Here is an 18,130-nt window from a genome sequence, read left to right on the forward strand (position 1 = left end):
AAAAGATATAAAGAATTGAAATACATGCAAAACCTCAGATTCATATGCCACTAAAATGCAATCTTTGTTGGATATGAAAATGGAGTGTATGCAAAAAATATTCATAACCTAGCGACCTTAAGGAAACTTGTAACGAACTGAATTTATGTATCACAAGAATACCAAACTTCTCCCTGCTGCATTTTTCAATCCACATCACTGCAATGGATGGCCTTTGATGTGTTACTAAAGACAATACACTATTTGCCAACCCCCTGCAAAGAAATGAGAGAACCGCACATTTATAAATATACTACTGGAAAAAAAAAAAGATACTGAGAAGTTGCATGACCAACCAAGCACTGGAACCACTGCACATCAGGCATCATGATATAAGCACAGGTCTCTCTCTCTCTCTCGTTTACACACACACACAAAATGGCAGCTTTGACAGAAGTTTAAGACACCACGTAGATTGGTTCATTCATAATTATGCTCTATATCAGTTGTACCTCATGGTAACAATCACCTCTCTATATAAACTTTCCCTGGGGTTACTTCAAATCTAAAATAGCTCCTAGCATGTTCACCACAAGTGTACTGTCTTTATGCTTAGATGGGGCATATATATCAATATAATGACTCACATTATTATGAGAGAGAGAGAAATAGCAAGCTGGTAGGTACTGCCGTTGGTGAGCTGGCATTTAAATTGTGTAAGAACATGGCACACAAAAACTGAAACACGTGACTGAAAAGCACAATTATGCTCCAAATCCTGAAGCCTTCTCAAGATCAATATGACAAACCAAAAGATTCTATTCCAAAAATTAGCTTACAACAAATAAATTAAGCTCAAAGAAATGACAGGTCTAAAACACAACCAGACAATTATCTTCAACCTGCACATGGCACCTGTCTTCCAATGATATGGTGCTTACAAAGGGGACAGCCAGTTTCCTTTACTAATATAAATCACAAGTAACTAAACGTTTTCTTTTTTCTGCTTTCTTTCACATAAGATGATGTATTAGGTACCGGTGCAGACAAAAGTAAACTGAGCATGCTATTTCCTTCTAATTTTTCATGCTTTGCATAATTGAAACTGACAGTAAGTATATGCGAACCAGTAGTAGACACCAGTGCCCTTTCATTAGGACAAATACTGCTCTCTTATCTCTGGTGCAGAAGGCACGATCTCAATTTGAACGGCAAAGCGTGCTCCGTTTAATTATGTCCGCACCTGTACATGCCTGGAACTTTTCCCCCAAAACAGGTAAAGTTTTTGTTTTCAGAAAGAAGTCCTTTTTTGGCAATTTGGAAAGTGCTTGATTTCCAAAAACAATTCACAAATCGCCATGTTATATTTATGCATAATTATAAGCTCCACAGCACACAGATATAATTCGTGCAACTGTGCTCACTCCTTTTATGACTAAGTGGCATTAACTGTGATGTCGTGCACAAAAATAAAGCGTTTTTGACTGCATTCATTTGTTCCCTGAGCAGTGAAAACACTAACTAGCTCAAAATCGTGTTTTATAAAGGGTGCCATGACTCGTGCATTCATTTAAAATGAGAGTTCAGGATGACACAACCTCATATCACATATTCGTATGACAGCATGGGCACCTCTGTGTAGCAGATGATGAATCAACATATACTGGGCTCGAAATAAATCAGTGGTGCACGAAGGCACCAGACGGGGTGGTTCCCTAGTTGCGGGACCCATATGTTCCCAGCAGAGCATATATGTAGCAGAGCACGCAGTTTCAGCAATGCAAGTTGAAGGAAGTGGCTAACAGCGATTTTCACAACCCAGAGGGGTGCCGCCTCTTGTGGAGGACGTCTGAAGCAAACAGAGAACCATACCGTGTTTAAAACTTAAAACTCGTGCATTTACGTCGATAATGGGAATTTTTTGTTGACAGCTTAAAAGCACTAAACGATATAGAAGAAGCCACAGTGTGGTGAGTGAAAAAGGTTGGCACGGATATGGAGAAGCAGACACGCACTTGGAGAGAATCCGCCTTTTTCACAAAATGTGGTGCTCTCTGGGAGTGGCTGAAAATTCGTCTGCTACTAGTTTAAAATGTCCCTGTAAGACGCAGCCTCCTTGCAAAATGATATGTGTTCTTGACAGCTACCGCCATCTGTCGCATATGGCTGTCGTGAATATTATTAATTGCACAAGCACGCACCCCCCCCCCCGAAATCAGCGCGCTGATTGCGCATGTGCAGCTGGGGAGCTGGGGCTGGTGGTTTGTTTTCAACAGGGAAAGGTGCACATGCTCTTAGCGGCCTTGTGAGAAAGGCGGATTTAAAATTGATAACATTGACTATGGAGATGTGCGCAAAAGCTGAATGACAGAACAACAGCATTTCTTTCTTCTTTTTTTTCCCTGTGTGAGTTTAGCATCACAGGTTTGCTAAGCAAGACTTGGAGACTGTCATACAACTTGTGCAGAAAACAAGCTAGGAATGTTCTCACTGTCACACGACTTCTACCCACTAAAGCTGGGCCTGTTTTGCTTTTGTCTTGCTGCTGAATTTTGATGATCATGTGCGACTTCATATACAAATAAAGGCTTTTAACAGCGTGCACAGACAAAGCAAAAACAATATGCAACATTTCCATTTCCACACATCTTTTTTTCTTAGAGCAACCTCACCTTGAGCTACCTGCTGGCTTATAAGCAGTAGATGGAAGGCATGCAATTAGTGAAGGCTCCTTGAACGCAATATTATATCTGATTCTATTTAGTTGTTGCCATATGGCAGTGCAAGTGCACGTTTCCAGTCACAGCGAAGGTATATGGCAATAATGAAAGCAGAAAGTTATAATGGCAGAAGTTACAATGAAATATGAGTTCAAGTAAATCACTATATCAATTCCTCCCACACCTCAGTGGGTAACAAAACCCTCATACAGGAATGATGTATTAAGGCCTGCTATTATGGGATATTCATGCACATGCTAGATAGAGTATGATGCCTTTTAACTTTCTTTTTTATGTAATCTCACCCACAGCAGTGTTTCATTACCAGTCAAGTTAATAACTGGGCTTAATTTTTTTGACTGCCTACAGCACATCCACAAATACAACTCTGCTAGTGCTCCCACAATTATTGCAGCTGTCCAAGTACAAAGCCCGCAATGCTATGACATTCAATAATTCATTGCAACAAGAAATGTTTCACAAGTGTGCTTAGCACTTTATACTACTTCTAGTTGACCATCTAACAGGAAAATGGCAGCATCATACAGCTGAACCTATATGCTTGGCTGCAGTTCGAAACACATTGCCTTCAAGAAGTGCAGCTGCAATTACTTTGCAATATATGCATCTCCTAGAAGCACTTCACTTAAATTATAGGCTGTATAAATAAGATTATGGGTACATTCATTATATTTCAGCAGGTACTCTGAGGCACCAATGAAAAATCAGCCAACGCTCATAAATGACCAAAATCTCGTTAGACTGCTTTTTCGCTAGCATAGGGGAGATTGTCAAACTTTACACAATTAAGCACTGTCTAGCGTGCAATGAGGTTTCGAAAACCAGCGTTGCACACGTCACCAGTAGTGGTCAAAAGCCTTGTGCGTCACGCCAGCAGTGATCGCACTGCACACAAGCTAACATGTATCTGCTACTTTCCTAAAGGATTGTGCTTCAAATCCAAAAATAGCGCATACAACTAAACTTGCAAAAATTATGACAAGAAGCGTCACGCCCGACATTTTTCTATCAGTCACAGAAACGCACACTAAGAGCAAATTCCCAGCACAGCAGAAAGGTCGGTGTCGCATACCAAGGCATCCGTAAAGCAATCCGGCTGTACGGACCGTACTGTATCAGGCAGTTTCCAAGCAGCATTTTATAACGCCTTGCGTATCTAGGTCCTCTACTCAATTTGCAAAAATATAAGAAATGTCACGTCCGATGTTTTTCGATCCCCAGCGCCGCACAATGGTAAGCGTCTCATACCAGCAAGGCATCCGTAAAGCAATGCGCTTGTACGGGCGGTACTGTATCAGGCAGTTTCATTTCATAACGTTTTGCGTACCTACATTCTCTACATACCTGAAACAGAAGCTACTAGCTTTAATTTGCCTATTATGTCAATAAATTCTACTATATTACTCAGCACATGCGATAGCATTCACAAATTTGTCACTGCGTAAATCACGTCATGACCTAACGAGTTAACTACAAGGCACGACGCTACACAAAGTACACTTGCACACAACCGCTAAATGAGGATTTTTCTTTCATACCTTCCACAAATGAGTGTTCTAGGAAAATGGGCAGAATAGTAGTTAAGTGCAAAACACGTTGATATGCACAACGTACATCCAAGCAAACAAAATGGCGGTCGCCTAATAAATCGACGGGGCGCCAATTTGTGTCGGAAAGGGCTGCCGACAAAGACGACCCCAGCGACGAATGAGTGAGGCTTTTGGAAATCGAATAATCGAATGATAAAAAAAAAAGTCAACTTTTGTGTTATGCTTTGCGTACAAAACATTTTCTAGGTAAAATAATTGCTTTAAAAATTCATCAATACTTGATAGATTACGACAATTTCACTACAAGAATGCTTTAAGTTATGACAATTACGACCATTACGACAGGGGCAGCCGCCCCGTCAAACTGCTCTTCGAAGCAGCATTTTAGCGGCTGCTCCTTTTCTTGTATTAAAGGAAAAATAAATTATAATTATTATTATCATTATTAACTGTCTAACTAGGTCAAAACCGCTGCTTTCGTTTGGACTTTGCCTGCTTTGCCACAAACGGCTAAAACGGCCACCATTGTGTCTTATTTCCCGGCTGAACACACTTGCTTCTCGATGTCGTTTTGTGATGCAATTCCGTTAGAGGTGTTTGGTAGCCCTCCTTGTGTGTAGCTGAGCGTGTGTTTGTGTAAGTCATGTTTAGCAGGTTTACGTATTGGGTGCACGCGTTATTATTATTATTATTATTATTATTATTTTTTTTTGCATTCTCTGGCTGAAGTGAACCGCGCTGCTTTAACGGATGTGATTGCCCTCATGTAAACAGCATAGATCATGCTCCCAGGAATGTCATAGCATTGAAGGACTATCGTTTTCAGAAGTGGACTGCGTTAATAATATTTGTCTGATGAGTATCTGTCGCATGCGCAGTATTCATTAGCATTTGTAGATGAGCCACTGCTATTCTGCCTCAGTGTTATGCTATCGTTCGATTTCAGATGTGGCGTGTTTTTCCTGTGAGAATGTCATGGACGTTGTAAACAAACGACCCTACGAGCCCTAGCCTTGCGGCAAAAACACCGAATGTTCATCTCTTATAGATACTTAGAGATACTGGATAAAGATTTCTACGTGTTGCAGTATGCATTGTGTTTATTGAATGCTGTATTTCAGATTTAACAGAAGACCTTGTGACGGTTTAGCGAAGTGGGCATTTATCGCACTGCCTGCCCGCAGGATCAGTGGCCCGAGCTCGTCGACGGTGCATCTATTCTGCTTCAGAGCTTTGAGAACGAAGTAAGAAACGCTTTAACATGTGTTCAGTAGTTAAAGAATCATGCCACAAATTGCACAAAAAATTTCTTTGCTGATGTCAAGTTTTGTGTTTATTTCTTTTGTGCTTCTGTGATTGAAAACGTTCGGGGAATAGGGAGAGGGAGTCATATGGGTTGAATGGTGAATGGTCAGTAATAAGTTTGACGACCTCCTGCAGGTGTCACTGAAATATGGACTGTTAAGGCAGTTTACGTTTATGCAGCATTAGATGAATAGGTAAGGTGAAATTAATGCCGCCTACGTACCAATTTTGGACTTTGTTTGCGCTGTGCAAATTGTTTTCGTGTTGCATTTTTGGGGCACATATTCTCATCGTTCAATTCTTTGCTACTGCTTCAACTTGCATATATGCACCAGTGCACCTTAAACGTTTAATTATTTGCAAAGACAGCCATTTCTACTGCTGGCCTTGCTCTGTGCATTTTAATTATCTCGTTTGAAACAAAGGACTGCATGGAAGGTACAAGCTTGGAGCAAAATTGTAGCTCGAAAAAATAATGATAATGAGCTGATAATGTGCAAAACGAGAGGTGCCAGGAAATTGGTGCCGTATGTCTGCCTTATCCTGCATCCGTCTCATTATTGTATGCAATTTTTGTGAGTATTGCATACCTTTCAGTCTACGAAGTGATGGCTGGTTTTTATCATTGCTTAACATCCCAGAAATGTTCATTGCCGAGGTTTTTGTGAGGTAGTTAAGTATCCTTAGAACAAGAATCAGGTCCGCATATCTTCTGTTGTGCAGGGCTGCCGACATTCCTCTGTAGTAAGAAAACAGTGAAGCATAAGAAAGTATCTCCAAAATGGTGCACATTGTTCAATCATTTCATTTACTTGTGCAGTTTGCAGCGTTCTTTGCTGCAAACATGCATGGGGTTGGCCATTGAATCTTGCTTTGCTGTGGTGATGTGGTGGTGTACTTCTAAGTGCTCCAGGTGAAATCATGTAGTTAGTAAGCTTTGTATTAGATCTGACACTATTTAAGATTGCTGTAACAGTCGAAGACTTGAGGTGGTTTGGTGAGGGGTGGTTTGGTGACCTGTCTGGTGCATTGCCTATCCAGGGAAGCCCCGCTTTCGGCCCAGGCAGGCAGTGCCGCAGGGCCGCATGCCATGTAAGAGGGACCCCGAGTGGTGGGAAGCATTGATGGCACCGCGCAAGCAAGCCAGTGGCAATAGCAGTGACAGCAGCAGCAGTATGGGCCGAGGAAAACGCTCAGCGCTCATGGACAAGGACAGCGAGGAGTATCGCATGCACCGTGCACGTAACAACCTGGCTGTAAAAAAATCTCGTACCAAGTCCAAGCAGCGTGCCCAGGAAACCCAGCAAAAGGTTGCCCAGCTGCGAGCTGAGAATGAAGCACTTGTGGCCAAAATCAAGATCCTCAACAAGGAGCTAAGCTTTCTCAAGGACCTTTTCTTGGCTCATGCTGGGGCTACAGGTGGGAACCGTGGCAACAATTGCACAGGGCTGGATGGCGTTGACCTAAGCTTCCTTAATGAGGATGATGCCTCTGAGAGCAAAGGTATTGCCTCCAAAAATGTTGGCTCTTAGTGTCCTATGCTGTCGGCCTCCTGTATCTTTCCACTGCCTGTCACAGTGGTATGTCCTTTAGCTCTGGTTGACGCTTTCACATCAGCCTGAGTGATACAGCCCAGTTATGTGTTTGACGTTACACGTATACTGTTATGCGCAGTGAAGCCACTTTTGGTGGGTACAGTTGTTATATTCTGAATACCTAGTTTCAGCAGTGCTCTGCTACGTTTTTGTTTTTGTGCTTCAGCCCTAGCAAAGATGTTTCCATTCCATTCTTGCTTCAGTTCCTTGGAAGAGAAATGTCTGGAGCCAGATACTGACACCTGTATTATAATGCTTTCAATACATTGTTTCTTGTCGATAGGTGCAGAAGCTAAAGATCTGCTGTAGTTGTAAGCTCTCGTCGTTTGTTCTCGAGTATTCCAGTACAGCTAGTGTGTTGGGACATGTTTCTACTATTTATTGCTTTCAACAAGTTTTTGCTTGTTTGCAACTTCAGCTCTAACTTTATGTGCGTGCTTTTATACCCTTGTTCCTTTAAAAGTTTGTCATGTCTCGGTGTGTTTGGGGAATGTTCCCTTAAACTTGGTATAATAATTATGATGATAAAGCAATCCACGGTGGCAGTGCATCACAAGCCGTGTTTGCGCAGCTTTTTCCAGTTTAGATTTTTTTTTTTTTTTTACCACTCAGTGAGAATTGCCATACCATTTTTACAAAGTAGGCTTTGTCTGGTCCTGGTAACCCTTTATGGGCATTTGATATCACAAGGAGAAAAATTTTTGAGCATGTGACGTGCATTATATGCCTAAACAAGTGTGAATTTTTTGGCATGTGACTTTCTGACAACTCGGTGCAGCGTAACCTGCAATAGTGCATACTAATTGCATATGACTTGTACAAGTGCAACATAGTGCTGTGAGAATTTCCATTCACATGTTCCACATATTTCAAGATGATGTCTGCATCTTGAAAATTGTTATAAAAATGCTACAGTCTGTGTTGCAATTTTATGTGGATCAGCATTAAATTAATAACAAAATTTAACAATGTGAAGTGTTTTCTACCCATTTTAATACCAGCTATGCAAGGATTGAGTTCAATGTTAGATTGACAGCCATCTTGTGTAGGGTGGTTTTTTACAATACAGTGTTGATTTAAGCATTGTCTGCTTTTCTGCGAATGACTGTAAAGATTTGCCTTTTCATGAGCACCATACAAGGAGTTCTTTGTTATTGCAGGTGCAGAATTTTATTTGCACTAAGAAATGATTTCTTTGCTAGCAACTATGCAAAGTGGCATATCATATGGTCATTCAAAGCTAGTTGTGAGCTTTTTAGCTATTGAAACTTGAAGTAACTGAGTTCATTGTGCAATTTTACATTTTTCTACCTCTTCTTGCTAATTGTAACAAAATGTTTTGTCTTGCCTGATGCTGCTGCCCTTTGGCACAGAAGTAATAATTGTTATGTATAGTTTTGAAATGCAACATACGATTCCATTGTCCATTTCTTTTTACCTTCTGTCACATAATGGTGCAGTGAAGTATTCTTTCATGCCTTTTTGTGTATACACATTCCTCAAGCGTGATTAATAGTAATTTTACTTTTTAGTCAAGGCAAGTGGTCCTTTGTGACTTTTTAGTGAGGCACACACGTTGATGTAAAATTTACATTTGTAAGGGTCAGATTTTTTGCTTTTGTCGATGCCAGGGGTCTTTGGAACATCAAACATATGCTGTTGCCGCTGGTAGGCCCATTTTTAGCAGGGTTGCATCTGTTCTGCTGTATTTATTTCTTGCAATATAATCATTTTCAATCATTTGGAGTCTGTAGCCAAAGTGTTAAAGACTTGTTTTTCATGTCTTGCTAAAATACCAACAAAACATGACCACAGTCTTGACTGGGGATTTGACCAGTGTGACTTGCTGGGAAATTATACTCCATGTGTCTGCTGGCAATATTCACTTTAAGTACCTATTAAAGTATATGTAGAACTCCATTTGTCTTGTGTCTCCATATGCATCTTCTTACCTGTTCTCCACCGTGAGAATATTATATTTTATAATTCTCAGTTTACTTATCTGCATGCAGATATTGCTGCTTCCACAGCATAAGCGAGGCTCAGTTTAAAATGAGGGAGCAAGATGTTTTATTTTCTGTACAAGTCTGTATGTGGGTGCTCCCATGGGCCATTTAAGAAGCAGACGATTTTTTTAAAAATGCGCCCGACGCTGGCGGGTCTATCAATTCCTCAGTCGCGGTTTGGAAGCAGAACATTCTTGGGAGATGGTATTATCCGCGCGAGCGCGCGCACACACTTATGGTGCGGTGATCTAAAGGGTTGAGATGAGAACCTAAAGTTAACAAAACGACGAGGAAGTTTCTTTTTTTCTTTTCGCGTGAAGTGGCATTCGATGCTTTGGTTTATGTAATCACAGAACGCGTAGCTTGCTATGCGGTATGGGTATATGTATACAAGCTAAATGCCACGTTTTTGGGTTATTTTTTGCAGCGTGCGCCGCGCTTTGCGCGGGGAGTTGGCCGGTGCGGCATGCGCTCTCGTTTCTGACGCTCCGGAGCGGCCCATTTGCGCCCGCCCGTGGTGGGCTGCCAGTTTTACCCAGAATGCTCTGCGCACGGTAGTCCCCCACCCATCCTCCGCAAGCCACTTCCTCGGTGGATAACACCCATGCCTGTTTCGGAAGATGGACAGCAGGTTTTTCGGTGGTGACTAAACGGACACGGCCCAATGGATAGTTGCTCGGAGATGTACCTGGAATAACTCTGCTGCAGTGGTTTGCTTCCTCTTGTGCGGTAATCTTTGGAACCAACGGCGGAGTGCAAGACGTTGTTAGGCCTAATGTCATGGGCTGTTTTGGAGGCTCGAGCTCAAAAAGCGACGCCGAAGAGGATAAACGCCGGAAGGAAGCCAATAAGAAAATCGAGAAACAGATTCAAAAGGACAAACAGATTTATAGAGCAACACACCGGCTGTTATTACTAGGTTGGTACGCTCTCTTGAACCGTTATGTTAGTGGAAATCGGTTGATGGTTGTCGAAAAAAAAAAAAAAAAAGGTTTTCGGGTATCACTGCCGGCACGGGTGCTCTCCGGCGACTGCCTTAACCGGGGTTTCAGATCCTGCGAACTACAGTAGTAAACTTAAGAAGCCTTGCTAAGTTATTAAAAGACTGGTTATGTTGTTTATACGATTCCGGATGATTTCGTTCCATACTTTTGCTCGTGCAAAGGAAATCGGACAGGCTACCTGTACCTCGCAGAGGCGAATGTGATATCGGACTCGAGTTTTCCGATTTGGCTAGGCCTAACTTTGAGTGTTCGTGTCTTTGTGCTCAAGGTTTCTTTCATTTTTTTTTTCTCAAGCAAAACTTCACCTCCAAAAAGAGGGGGGTGGGGAGACGGGCAGTGTTCCCCCCTGTGCTAGAGATGCTGAGCATGGAATGACCAAAAACCAGAGAGCCATTGCAAGGTGTTACCCCCCATTCGTATGACTGACTTGTTCAATGGTTTAACTTAAGAAGAGAAGGTATTCATGACTTCCTGTGTGTATACGCGTGTGCTAAAATGTCTGCATTTATCCGAAACTAAGTCCCAGATAAGTCGCGGTGCGCCAGATGGGAACGCTGCGTGTTGAGCGCGGCACTACATAAGGCTGCTTTCGAGTTGCATGGTCAGTGTCATCACAGGATCTGCATCCGTAGTTAGGCGATTCTAAATCAATCTTTTGCTGCTATACCTGAGTGGCTGGCTGGTTTAGGTCTGCTATTGTATATACTGCTTTAATAATAGGCATCGATGCATGTAGGATTTTATAATTGAAGCCCATGATTGGTTAAATTGCATGCACATAAAATTTCTGGTTTCATTCACAAGTATTAAGTAGCAATCACAGACTGCTAAATTATATTTAGAAAGTTTACTTTTAGTCTATCTACGAGATGGCTGTGTATGGGCATTTGTATAGGGGCTGTTTCATAATCTCCGATTTACTTGCGTAATATGCCAAAACTTTCACTGCAGCCAAGTTACATTACAAACCACCAGGAAAGGTTTATTCCAAACACTTTTTGGGAGGAGTAATACCTTAGTAGCTTTTGGAGGTAGTATTCTGGTGTTTATTTTGTTAATACATGGACATGTGCAGGCAGAAGCTGATTTTGAAATTGCTTTGCAGTCAGGTCTGAAGTTCTGGCACTAAACCATAGTTGCATGTAGGTTTGGAAATGAAGTGTCATTTGAAATGAAAGCAATATCTTTTACTTTTCAAAAGTTGTTTTCACGTTAACAGCAAAGAGTAGCTTTTCTGGACAGTATGCACAATTGATGTGCTGTGTTTTATATGGCCTACAATTTTCCTGAGTGATACAATGCACAACCCTGTGGACCTTAGCACATGGCAAGTGCAGCAATGGGAGTGTTGTGTGGATTCTGTAGGTGGTAGGCTTGTTGGTTCACTTGTCAAGACCGTGCCAGAGCTATTCTCCTCGGTGCCCTTTCTCAAGCGTGTCTGAACAAATAGGAGACTCCCTTGAGAAGCTTCTGCGTTGCCACCTCCCATGTACAGTTGTCACGCGAGGTGGTTGCTGTTGTGAAGGAAGTTTATGCTTTTCAGCCATTCTCAAGGGCCCTTGTATGATGGTTTCTCTCATTTCTTTTTGCAAATGTTCATTAGCAGTATGTGACAATTTAAAGGAAACATTCCACATCCTTTAAATTAACATTTAGTCACTTTTTTATGTATTGATTGCAATATAAATGCATGAAAGCTTTTATGTTGGCACACATTTTTGTCTGTACTGTAAATATTGTAAGGGCTGGAATTTGTGAACTGACAGGTTGGACATTCTTTTTTTTGCAGGTGCTGGTGAATCTGGAAAGAGTACAATAGTGAAACAGATGAGAATACTCCATGTCAATGGTTTTAGTGAGGAGTGAGCTGTCATTTTTTCATCTTTTGATTTTTGCATGAGTCCCTTAGTCTCTGTAGAGAGGTCATTTAAGATTGTGTGTATTTATATCTGTTTGTACATGTTTATTCTTTAATTTTATGTCTTAAAACTGCACAATAAGTGACCTTGGTGTCCCCAGTTGAGTAATTCCTGGTTGCATTGTCAGTGCATGAAAGTACTGCGTGATGAAACACGCCTTTTGTCTTGGTACGCCTTTTAATTTCCTAGGTACAAGCATGTAATATCTGTCCAGTGCTGTTTTTCAAGGTAGCTTTAACCATACCACATTTTGTGTTCTTAGTCTAGGTGTGAACCGCCTCCGGCGGCCATGGGTCGGCGGAGGCGAAATGCAAGTCTCGTGCTTGCGCTGTTGCAGCTCATTAAAGCACCCCGGGTGGGGAAATTATGTGGAGCTTTCCGCTGTAGCATGCCTCATATCCCAAGTCACTTTACGACATTAAGACCACATAAACCAACTAAACTTGAGATGAAGAAAGCACTCTGGAAGGTTAGCCACTGCAAAAGCTGACTGCATGTATTGGTGTATGTTTAACTTGTTCTTGAACCATTCAGAAATTAATTGGGTAGCTCTTAATTTTACAGTACAACATTACCCACTGTGCCTTTCATAAATGGTAATTATACCGTTAAATAGGATATTTCAAATAGACTTTTTGCTACATCCTTTCCATAATTACCTAAAGAGTACTTGGTAAGCAAGCACAAACTATGTTCTTTGAATAAATCAGCTTAAGATTATGTGAAAACGTTTTGTGTGTGTGAAGCATTATCTTCTCTAGGTCAGAAAAAAAAAAGGAATAAGCCTATTGTGATTTCTTTTTAATGAAGTCGAGTTCCTTTTCAGGGAAGAGTTTTCACTCCTTGCCAGATTTATCCTCTACCTCACATTTACGTACCTTTGCTGTTGTGGAAGGTGGAGGTGTTTTATGGCTATAGTATTTACTTAACCTCCTGGCTTTTGTGCTGAATTTGCAATAATGGCCTGCTGTAGCTGGCATCATAGACTAGATAATGTCAGCTATAGCTGTGGCAGCAAATGATTGTTTTTGTTTCAGTTGCCTCAAAGATGGAATTCATTCAATCTAAAAGTCCTCTCTGGATTGAATGCTTTCCTTGTGTACGTGTTCATATTGTATGTGCATCACTGAGCTTTTATGGTTGCTGATTCTGTGCACTGCATTAATTTAACCACAGTTTGAGCTACCATGTATCTTGATAGCCTTAACATTAGAATTGAACATGATTTTTGTAGTTTAATTTTAAAACTTCCCTGTGAAACTGCTTTCAGATGTCTCAACATGCCAGATGCATCAGTAACCTCTTGTTTTACACCTACCAGCAAAAAAAAAAAAAAAGTGAGGTCTGTGACGTAAGAGAGATCGCAAAGCCAAGGCAACGGACACATAGTAGAAAACACACAAACTCCATTTTCTAAACCTTCTCTGTTGTCTTGGTTTTGCGCTCTCTCGTCATGGATCAACACCAACTTTCCCAAATTTCCACCCTTGTCAAGTGAGAGCTGTCTGTTGTAGGGAGCTCACTGTGTACTCACTCAGCAGAGCCTCTTTTTTTTTTTTTTTTTTTTTTAAGGACCAAGTTTTTGTGGTCTGCTAGCTCTCAATAATTAGCAAATCATGAGCTGAGGGTTTAGCTGTTCTTTCTTATTGACTGAATTGGTTTGTCTTAAAGATTGCTAGTAATCATAAAATAAAGCAAAGTCTGAGGAAGTCCAATCTGGGGAAAAATTTGGTTTAAATAAGCATTGTGCACACCCGGGCTCCCAGTGGTTCGATTGAAAGTTTCGTAAGTTTCGTCATGTCGCAGATTGTTTGTGTGCAGAAGGATAGAAGGAGAACTTTGTGTGTTTGTGGCAGCAGCTTGCTGGACTCTAGGAAGCAGCAGGGGGCACTGCGCATCTGCTGCTTCCTCTTATTACACTGTAATAGCAGTCTAGTATCGTTGTTTGCTAGTTTGTTTCTGTATACAAAATGCTCTTAACTACAAATGCACCTGCCTTTCAGAGAGAAGAAACAAAAAATAGAAGATATAAAAAAGAACATACGAGATGCAATCCTGGTATGCATTTTTTTGCGCTTCTGTCGGGGTTGTCATTTGTTTTAAATAGAGGCACCATATTTTACTCGCCCTGCATACTTGCATGTGTGACCAGACTATCACAGGTGCCATGAGCACGCTTGTGCCACCAGTACAGTTGGAGAAGTCGGAAAATCAATGGAGGGTGGACTACATTCAGGATGTAGCCAGCTCCCCAGACTTCGACTACCCTGCAGTGAGTGCTCGCATATATTGCTTTCTGTATGTGCCGGCGAGTGTTTTTCTACTTGTTCAGGTTCAGTTCTAACATGATGGTGGCAAACAGAAGCAAAAAAACAATTCTTGCATGGTGACCTGGTTAAATTGCTTGAAAATACTGAGTTGGGAGTTCCAATAATTCTGCTTATTCTGCACAGTTTAATACCCACTGAGATGGGTAGCCAGTCTGTTTTACTGGGCACAGTAGGACACACTGTGCACAGTATAGCTTGTTCGACAATACAGGTTGGGTGTTGAGAAACGAGCACGTAATGCAGGGGTGGAAGTGCTGCTCCAGTTGCTCTATTCTGCTCTAAACGACTTTCTCTGTTTGATCCTGCTCCAAAGCACAATATTGCACCAAACCTGCTCCAAACCAGCTGCCTCAATATTTTACCATCAAATTTAGTAGTAACACATTTTTTTGCTGCACAGTGGGCCATTGTGCTGGCTGCCATAGTCACAATGATGGCAACGCACCTGTGATAGAGATGCTTGCACTAGCTGTATTACATATAAAAATTTCATTATCTAGAGAAGTACGAATTATTATTATTTGCTTCCAGGTAAATTTAATTTTAGCTACAAGTAATCGAAGTGAATAATTTCAAAAAAAAGAAAAAGCTCAGTACACGTGATGTAGCACCATCTCCCAGCCCTTTGAATTGCCGGTGGAGAAAAGAGGGCAAAGCAAACACTATAAAGTACTGCGAGCTGTTGGGATAACTACACAAGTCGTTCTGGTGCTTTTGGCATGAAAAAAGCAGTTACTCTGCCATCGAGCTTCTTTGTCAGTAACAATTGTCAAACCCATGTCAGGCAAAAGCATATGTTAAGTATCATGGGGTGATGTTACGAAAGTGGCAATCACTAGAAACCTTCTCAATGGTATTGGAAAGTCGTACAGGGCCTGTCGGCAATGTGTTGAAATGGTAAAAGCAGCCTAGCATTGCTCAAGCAAAAACGTGAGGAAACCTTGGTAGAAGTAAAGAAGCTGAAGGAGAGGAAGGCTACCGTTCAGGGCAGTCTTTTCCCGGAAGGCACTATTGATTTGTGCTTGGGAACTTAACTGTGCAGGTGTAGGATGTGGCGATGCTTGAGGCATTAAAGTTTTAGACTCCAGTATTTGTTTGAATTTGTCGAGTAAAAGTAGACAAGAAGTTCTACTCAAACTTGGTGTTCACAAGCAGGCATTTCATTTTTTGTTAGTCTATTCCGAATTGTTGCTCAGGTCAGCAGTTATACTTTAGAAACACCTATACATGTTTTTTCCGTCTGTCTTGGGGGGGGGGGGGGGGGGCAGAGGTGCTTGTGTAGTCAGCAAAGCAGTGCATGTTGAAAAAGGAACCAAATGGTGTTTTTGTTATCAGAAATAAAACATGGAAATTTCTAAAGGCGTTTGACCCTAGAAACTTGTTCTGCATCCTCCAAAGACGTTATTTTGGTAGCTTGTAAATACTAGTGTACTTAAAAGGGAGCCTGACTTTTGTGCTGTTCCAAAATCTCTATACTTTAAAAAGGCTGTGTGTATTGTGAGGGCTTATATAATATGAAATAAGTTCCCTCAATGTGTCTTTTTCTCTCTATTTATTTGTGTAACTAGGGTTTTCAATAGTGTGATTGGGCTCCAAAAGCTTTTTCAGAAAGTACCATATATTACTGATTATAAGTTGATTATTTAAACGAAAAGCAGGGGTTCGCCTGTGTGTGTTGCCATTTCTAATATGTGGTTTGTCAAAACATTCAGATGTAGTTAAAATGTGCTCCCAATTTATTTTGAAGAACTGGTTGATTTGCATTATTTGAATCCTTCTACGCTATTAGTGAGCAGGTTGTATTGATTTCGAGCAGGCTGTATTGGTTTCGAGCAAGCACATACCAGAGAATGATGAAAAACTAGATTTGACCGAAGCACTGACGTGAAATATTGCAGCGAAAGTTTCAAAACAATTGGTCCAATTTCACATGAAGTTACTCTATTCCACCGCTGCTGCGATGCACCGTGGGGGTACGCTGGTGTGTCGTGTATGTGGCTAGCATAATTGTTTGCATGACCACTTGGTTCTTCTTGCTGCACATATTTAGGTTTTACAAGAAAGGGGGATTCATCTCGTTGCTACCATATGTCATGACTAAGTGCACTGCTTTTTGTTTTTTTCTCGTAATAAACGTTCAGTTGCAAGTTAGCGCTTGTATTATGTTGTAGTCTCCTTCTCACTCTTCATACTTTTGGGCTTATGAGCAGAGAATAAAGCTTTCTGCCTTGTTTGAGGCTGTGGGGAAAAATTAAGTGAGTAAAGCTCTGACGCCATATTCTGGCTTCCGTTGCACGTGAGCGCTCTGCTTGCATTCACTGCTCGATCATAACTCCTTTTGCCACATTGCATAAATGGCTTTTTTTTTATGGAATCAAAGCAGCAGACGGGCGATTTTCTGGCACATCCACCTTTTTCCATGTGTAAATATAATAGCAATTTTGCATATATATGTCACAGTATTGTCGGTATGATATTGAAAATTTCCCAATAACAAATTTAAGCTGACGTGATTGCGCCGATGTGGTGCTATAAAAATGGCCAGGTTGTTTTCTTCTCAAGTTAAAAATATAGTTTTAGCAGGCAGCTCCAAAGTTGGCTTTGAAGGCACGTATCGCACATTCGATCTTTACAGTTTCCTCTTTTCACACAGAACAGATGTGCTTCTCGTAGATTTCTTCAATACCAACTGCATAACTCGATAGTGCTGCACAGTTCTAATCCTTTAAACTGCAAAATGTGTAGGCTAACTTCTGAATTTTTTCAGTATTCTCGTTCTTGTATGCTACGTGTAATATATAGAAATGCATCATAAATGGACAAATGCATTGGAAATTTTACCATGAAGCTTTGATACCTTATTAATAATGCACAGTAATAATAGAACATAAACATTACCCGCACTCTTTTTGAGATTCGAATGATGACTGCAGGGATGCATGCTTATTATACCTTTTGTCCTGCTTCAGTGTGGGGATCATTTTGTATGATGTTATATTTAAGTAATATCTGACGGGGAAAAAACTGCTTATTGAGCATGATTGTTAGTTTCTAAAGAAAAGGCAGAAAAGCAAGTGTGTGCCCTTTTTTGTATTAAAAAATCACATGTAAAAAAATGTGCTATATTGGGGATTAAGAAATTGACACTGACAATTACGATACTTGGTATTGCGAAATTTGACTAGAGCTGCTTGGGCATCTTCGTTAGTGGCTGGAGCGAGAAGCATGCATCTGTTCTGTCAATGGTACACAGTTCCATAAATCACAGTATCACAGTGCTTCCGGTTGACAAGCATTACCTATACTCCATCTCAAGCTGATTGCAGCACTGTGAAATGCAGGGATGACAGTAGAACCACAATTGTTTATTAAAGGGACTGAGCACGGAAATTTAGGTCTCAAGTTTTTTTCGGCTCAATGGAAAGATTGGTGTCTAAAATGTTCGATTCCATTACGGTTTTGGTAGAGACGCTGTCGAAAATATTTACCGGGGTGCAACTGATAGTTAATGGTCAATAGTTTTATTCACTTGCAACAAATATTGTCATATGCTCGATGTAATTAACTAAGGCTAATTACGAACTAGCTTCCGTAGTGTTTACTTGTTTAATTCTATCACTGATATTGTTTTCTGGAGAAGTGAAGCATGCTATCATTTGCTGTGATAACCTTCCTGCCTTTAGTATGAACCTTTTTTGAAC

The 18,130-nt window shown here is 40.9% G+C and overlaps 3 protein-coding genes across 6 annotated transcripts in view; 2 read left to right on the forward strand and 1 right to left on the reverse strand.

Moving 5' to 3' along the window:
• Caper (RNA-binding protein 39-like protein Caper) overlaps positions 1-4,416 on the reverse strand; it is a 70,681-nt gene extending 66,265 nt beyond the window's left edge. For all 3 annotated transcript variants that reach the window (XM_084589912.1, XM_084589913.1, XM_084589911.1), the window contains exon 1: positions 4,259-4,416. The gene's annotated coding sequence lies outside the window, so the exon portion shown is untranslated. The remainder of the gene's footprint in view (positions 1-4,258) is intronic.
• A 344-nt stretch (positions 4,417-4,760) lies between these two features.
• LOC146205206 (CCAAT/enhancer-binding protein gamma-like) lies at positions 4,761-9,090 on the forward strand. The gene is made up of 3 exons (XM_084589914.1): positions 4,761-4,906; positions 5,392-5,514; positions 6,617-9,090. Exon 3 carries the CDS (start codon positions 6,661-6,663, stop codon positions 7,105-7,107), a length of 447 nt encoding a protein of 148 aa, XP_084446040.1. The 5' UTR covers positions 4,761-4,906; positions 5,392-5,514; positions 6,617-6,660; the 3' UTR covers positions 7,108-9,090.
• A 608-nt stretch (positions 9,091-9,698) lies between these two features.
• The window catches only part of Galphas (G protein alpha s subunit), a 128,858-nt gene continuing 120,426 nt past the window's right edge, over positions 9,699-18,130 (forward strand). The window contains exons 1-4 of one of the 2 annotated variants that reach the window (XM_084589916.1): positions 9,699-10,095; positions 11,970-12,042; positions 14,103-14,157; positions 14,252-14,371. In XM_084589916.1, coding sequence (XP_084446042.1) covers positions 9,957-10,095; positions 11,970-12,042; positions 14,103-14,157; positions 14,252-14,371 — 387 coding nt within the window. In that variant the 5' untranslated portion in view covers positions 9,699-9,956. The remainder of the gene's footprint in view (positions 10,096-11,969; positions 12,043-14,102; positions 14,158-14,251; positions 14,372-18,130) is intronic. The other variant, XM_084589917.1, reaches the window with a different exon arrangement.

This window comes from Amblyomma maculatum, chromosome 1 (genome assembly GCF_055883805.1).
Source record: "Amblyomma maculatum isolate TAMU_Amacu chromosome 1, ASM5588380v1, whole genome shotgun sequence".
NCBI lineage: Eukaryota > Metazoa > Arthropoda > Arachnida > Ixodida > Ixodidae > Amblyomma > Amblyomma maculatum.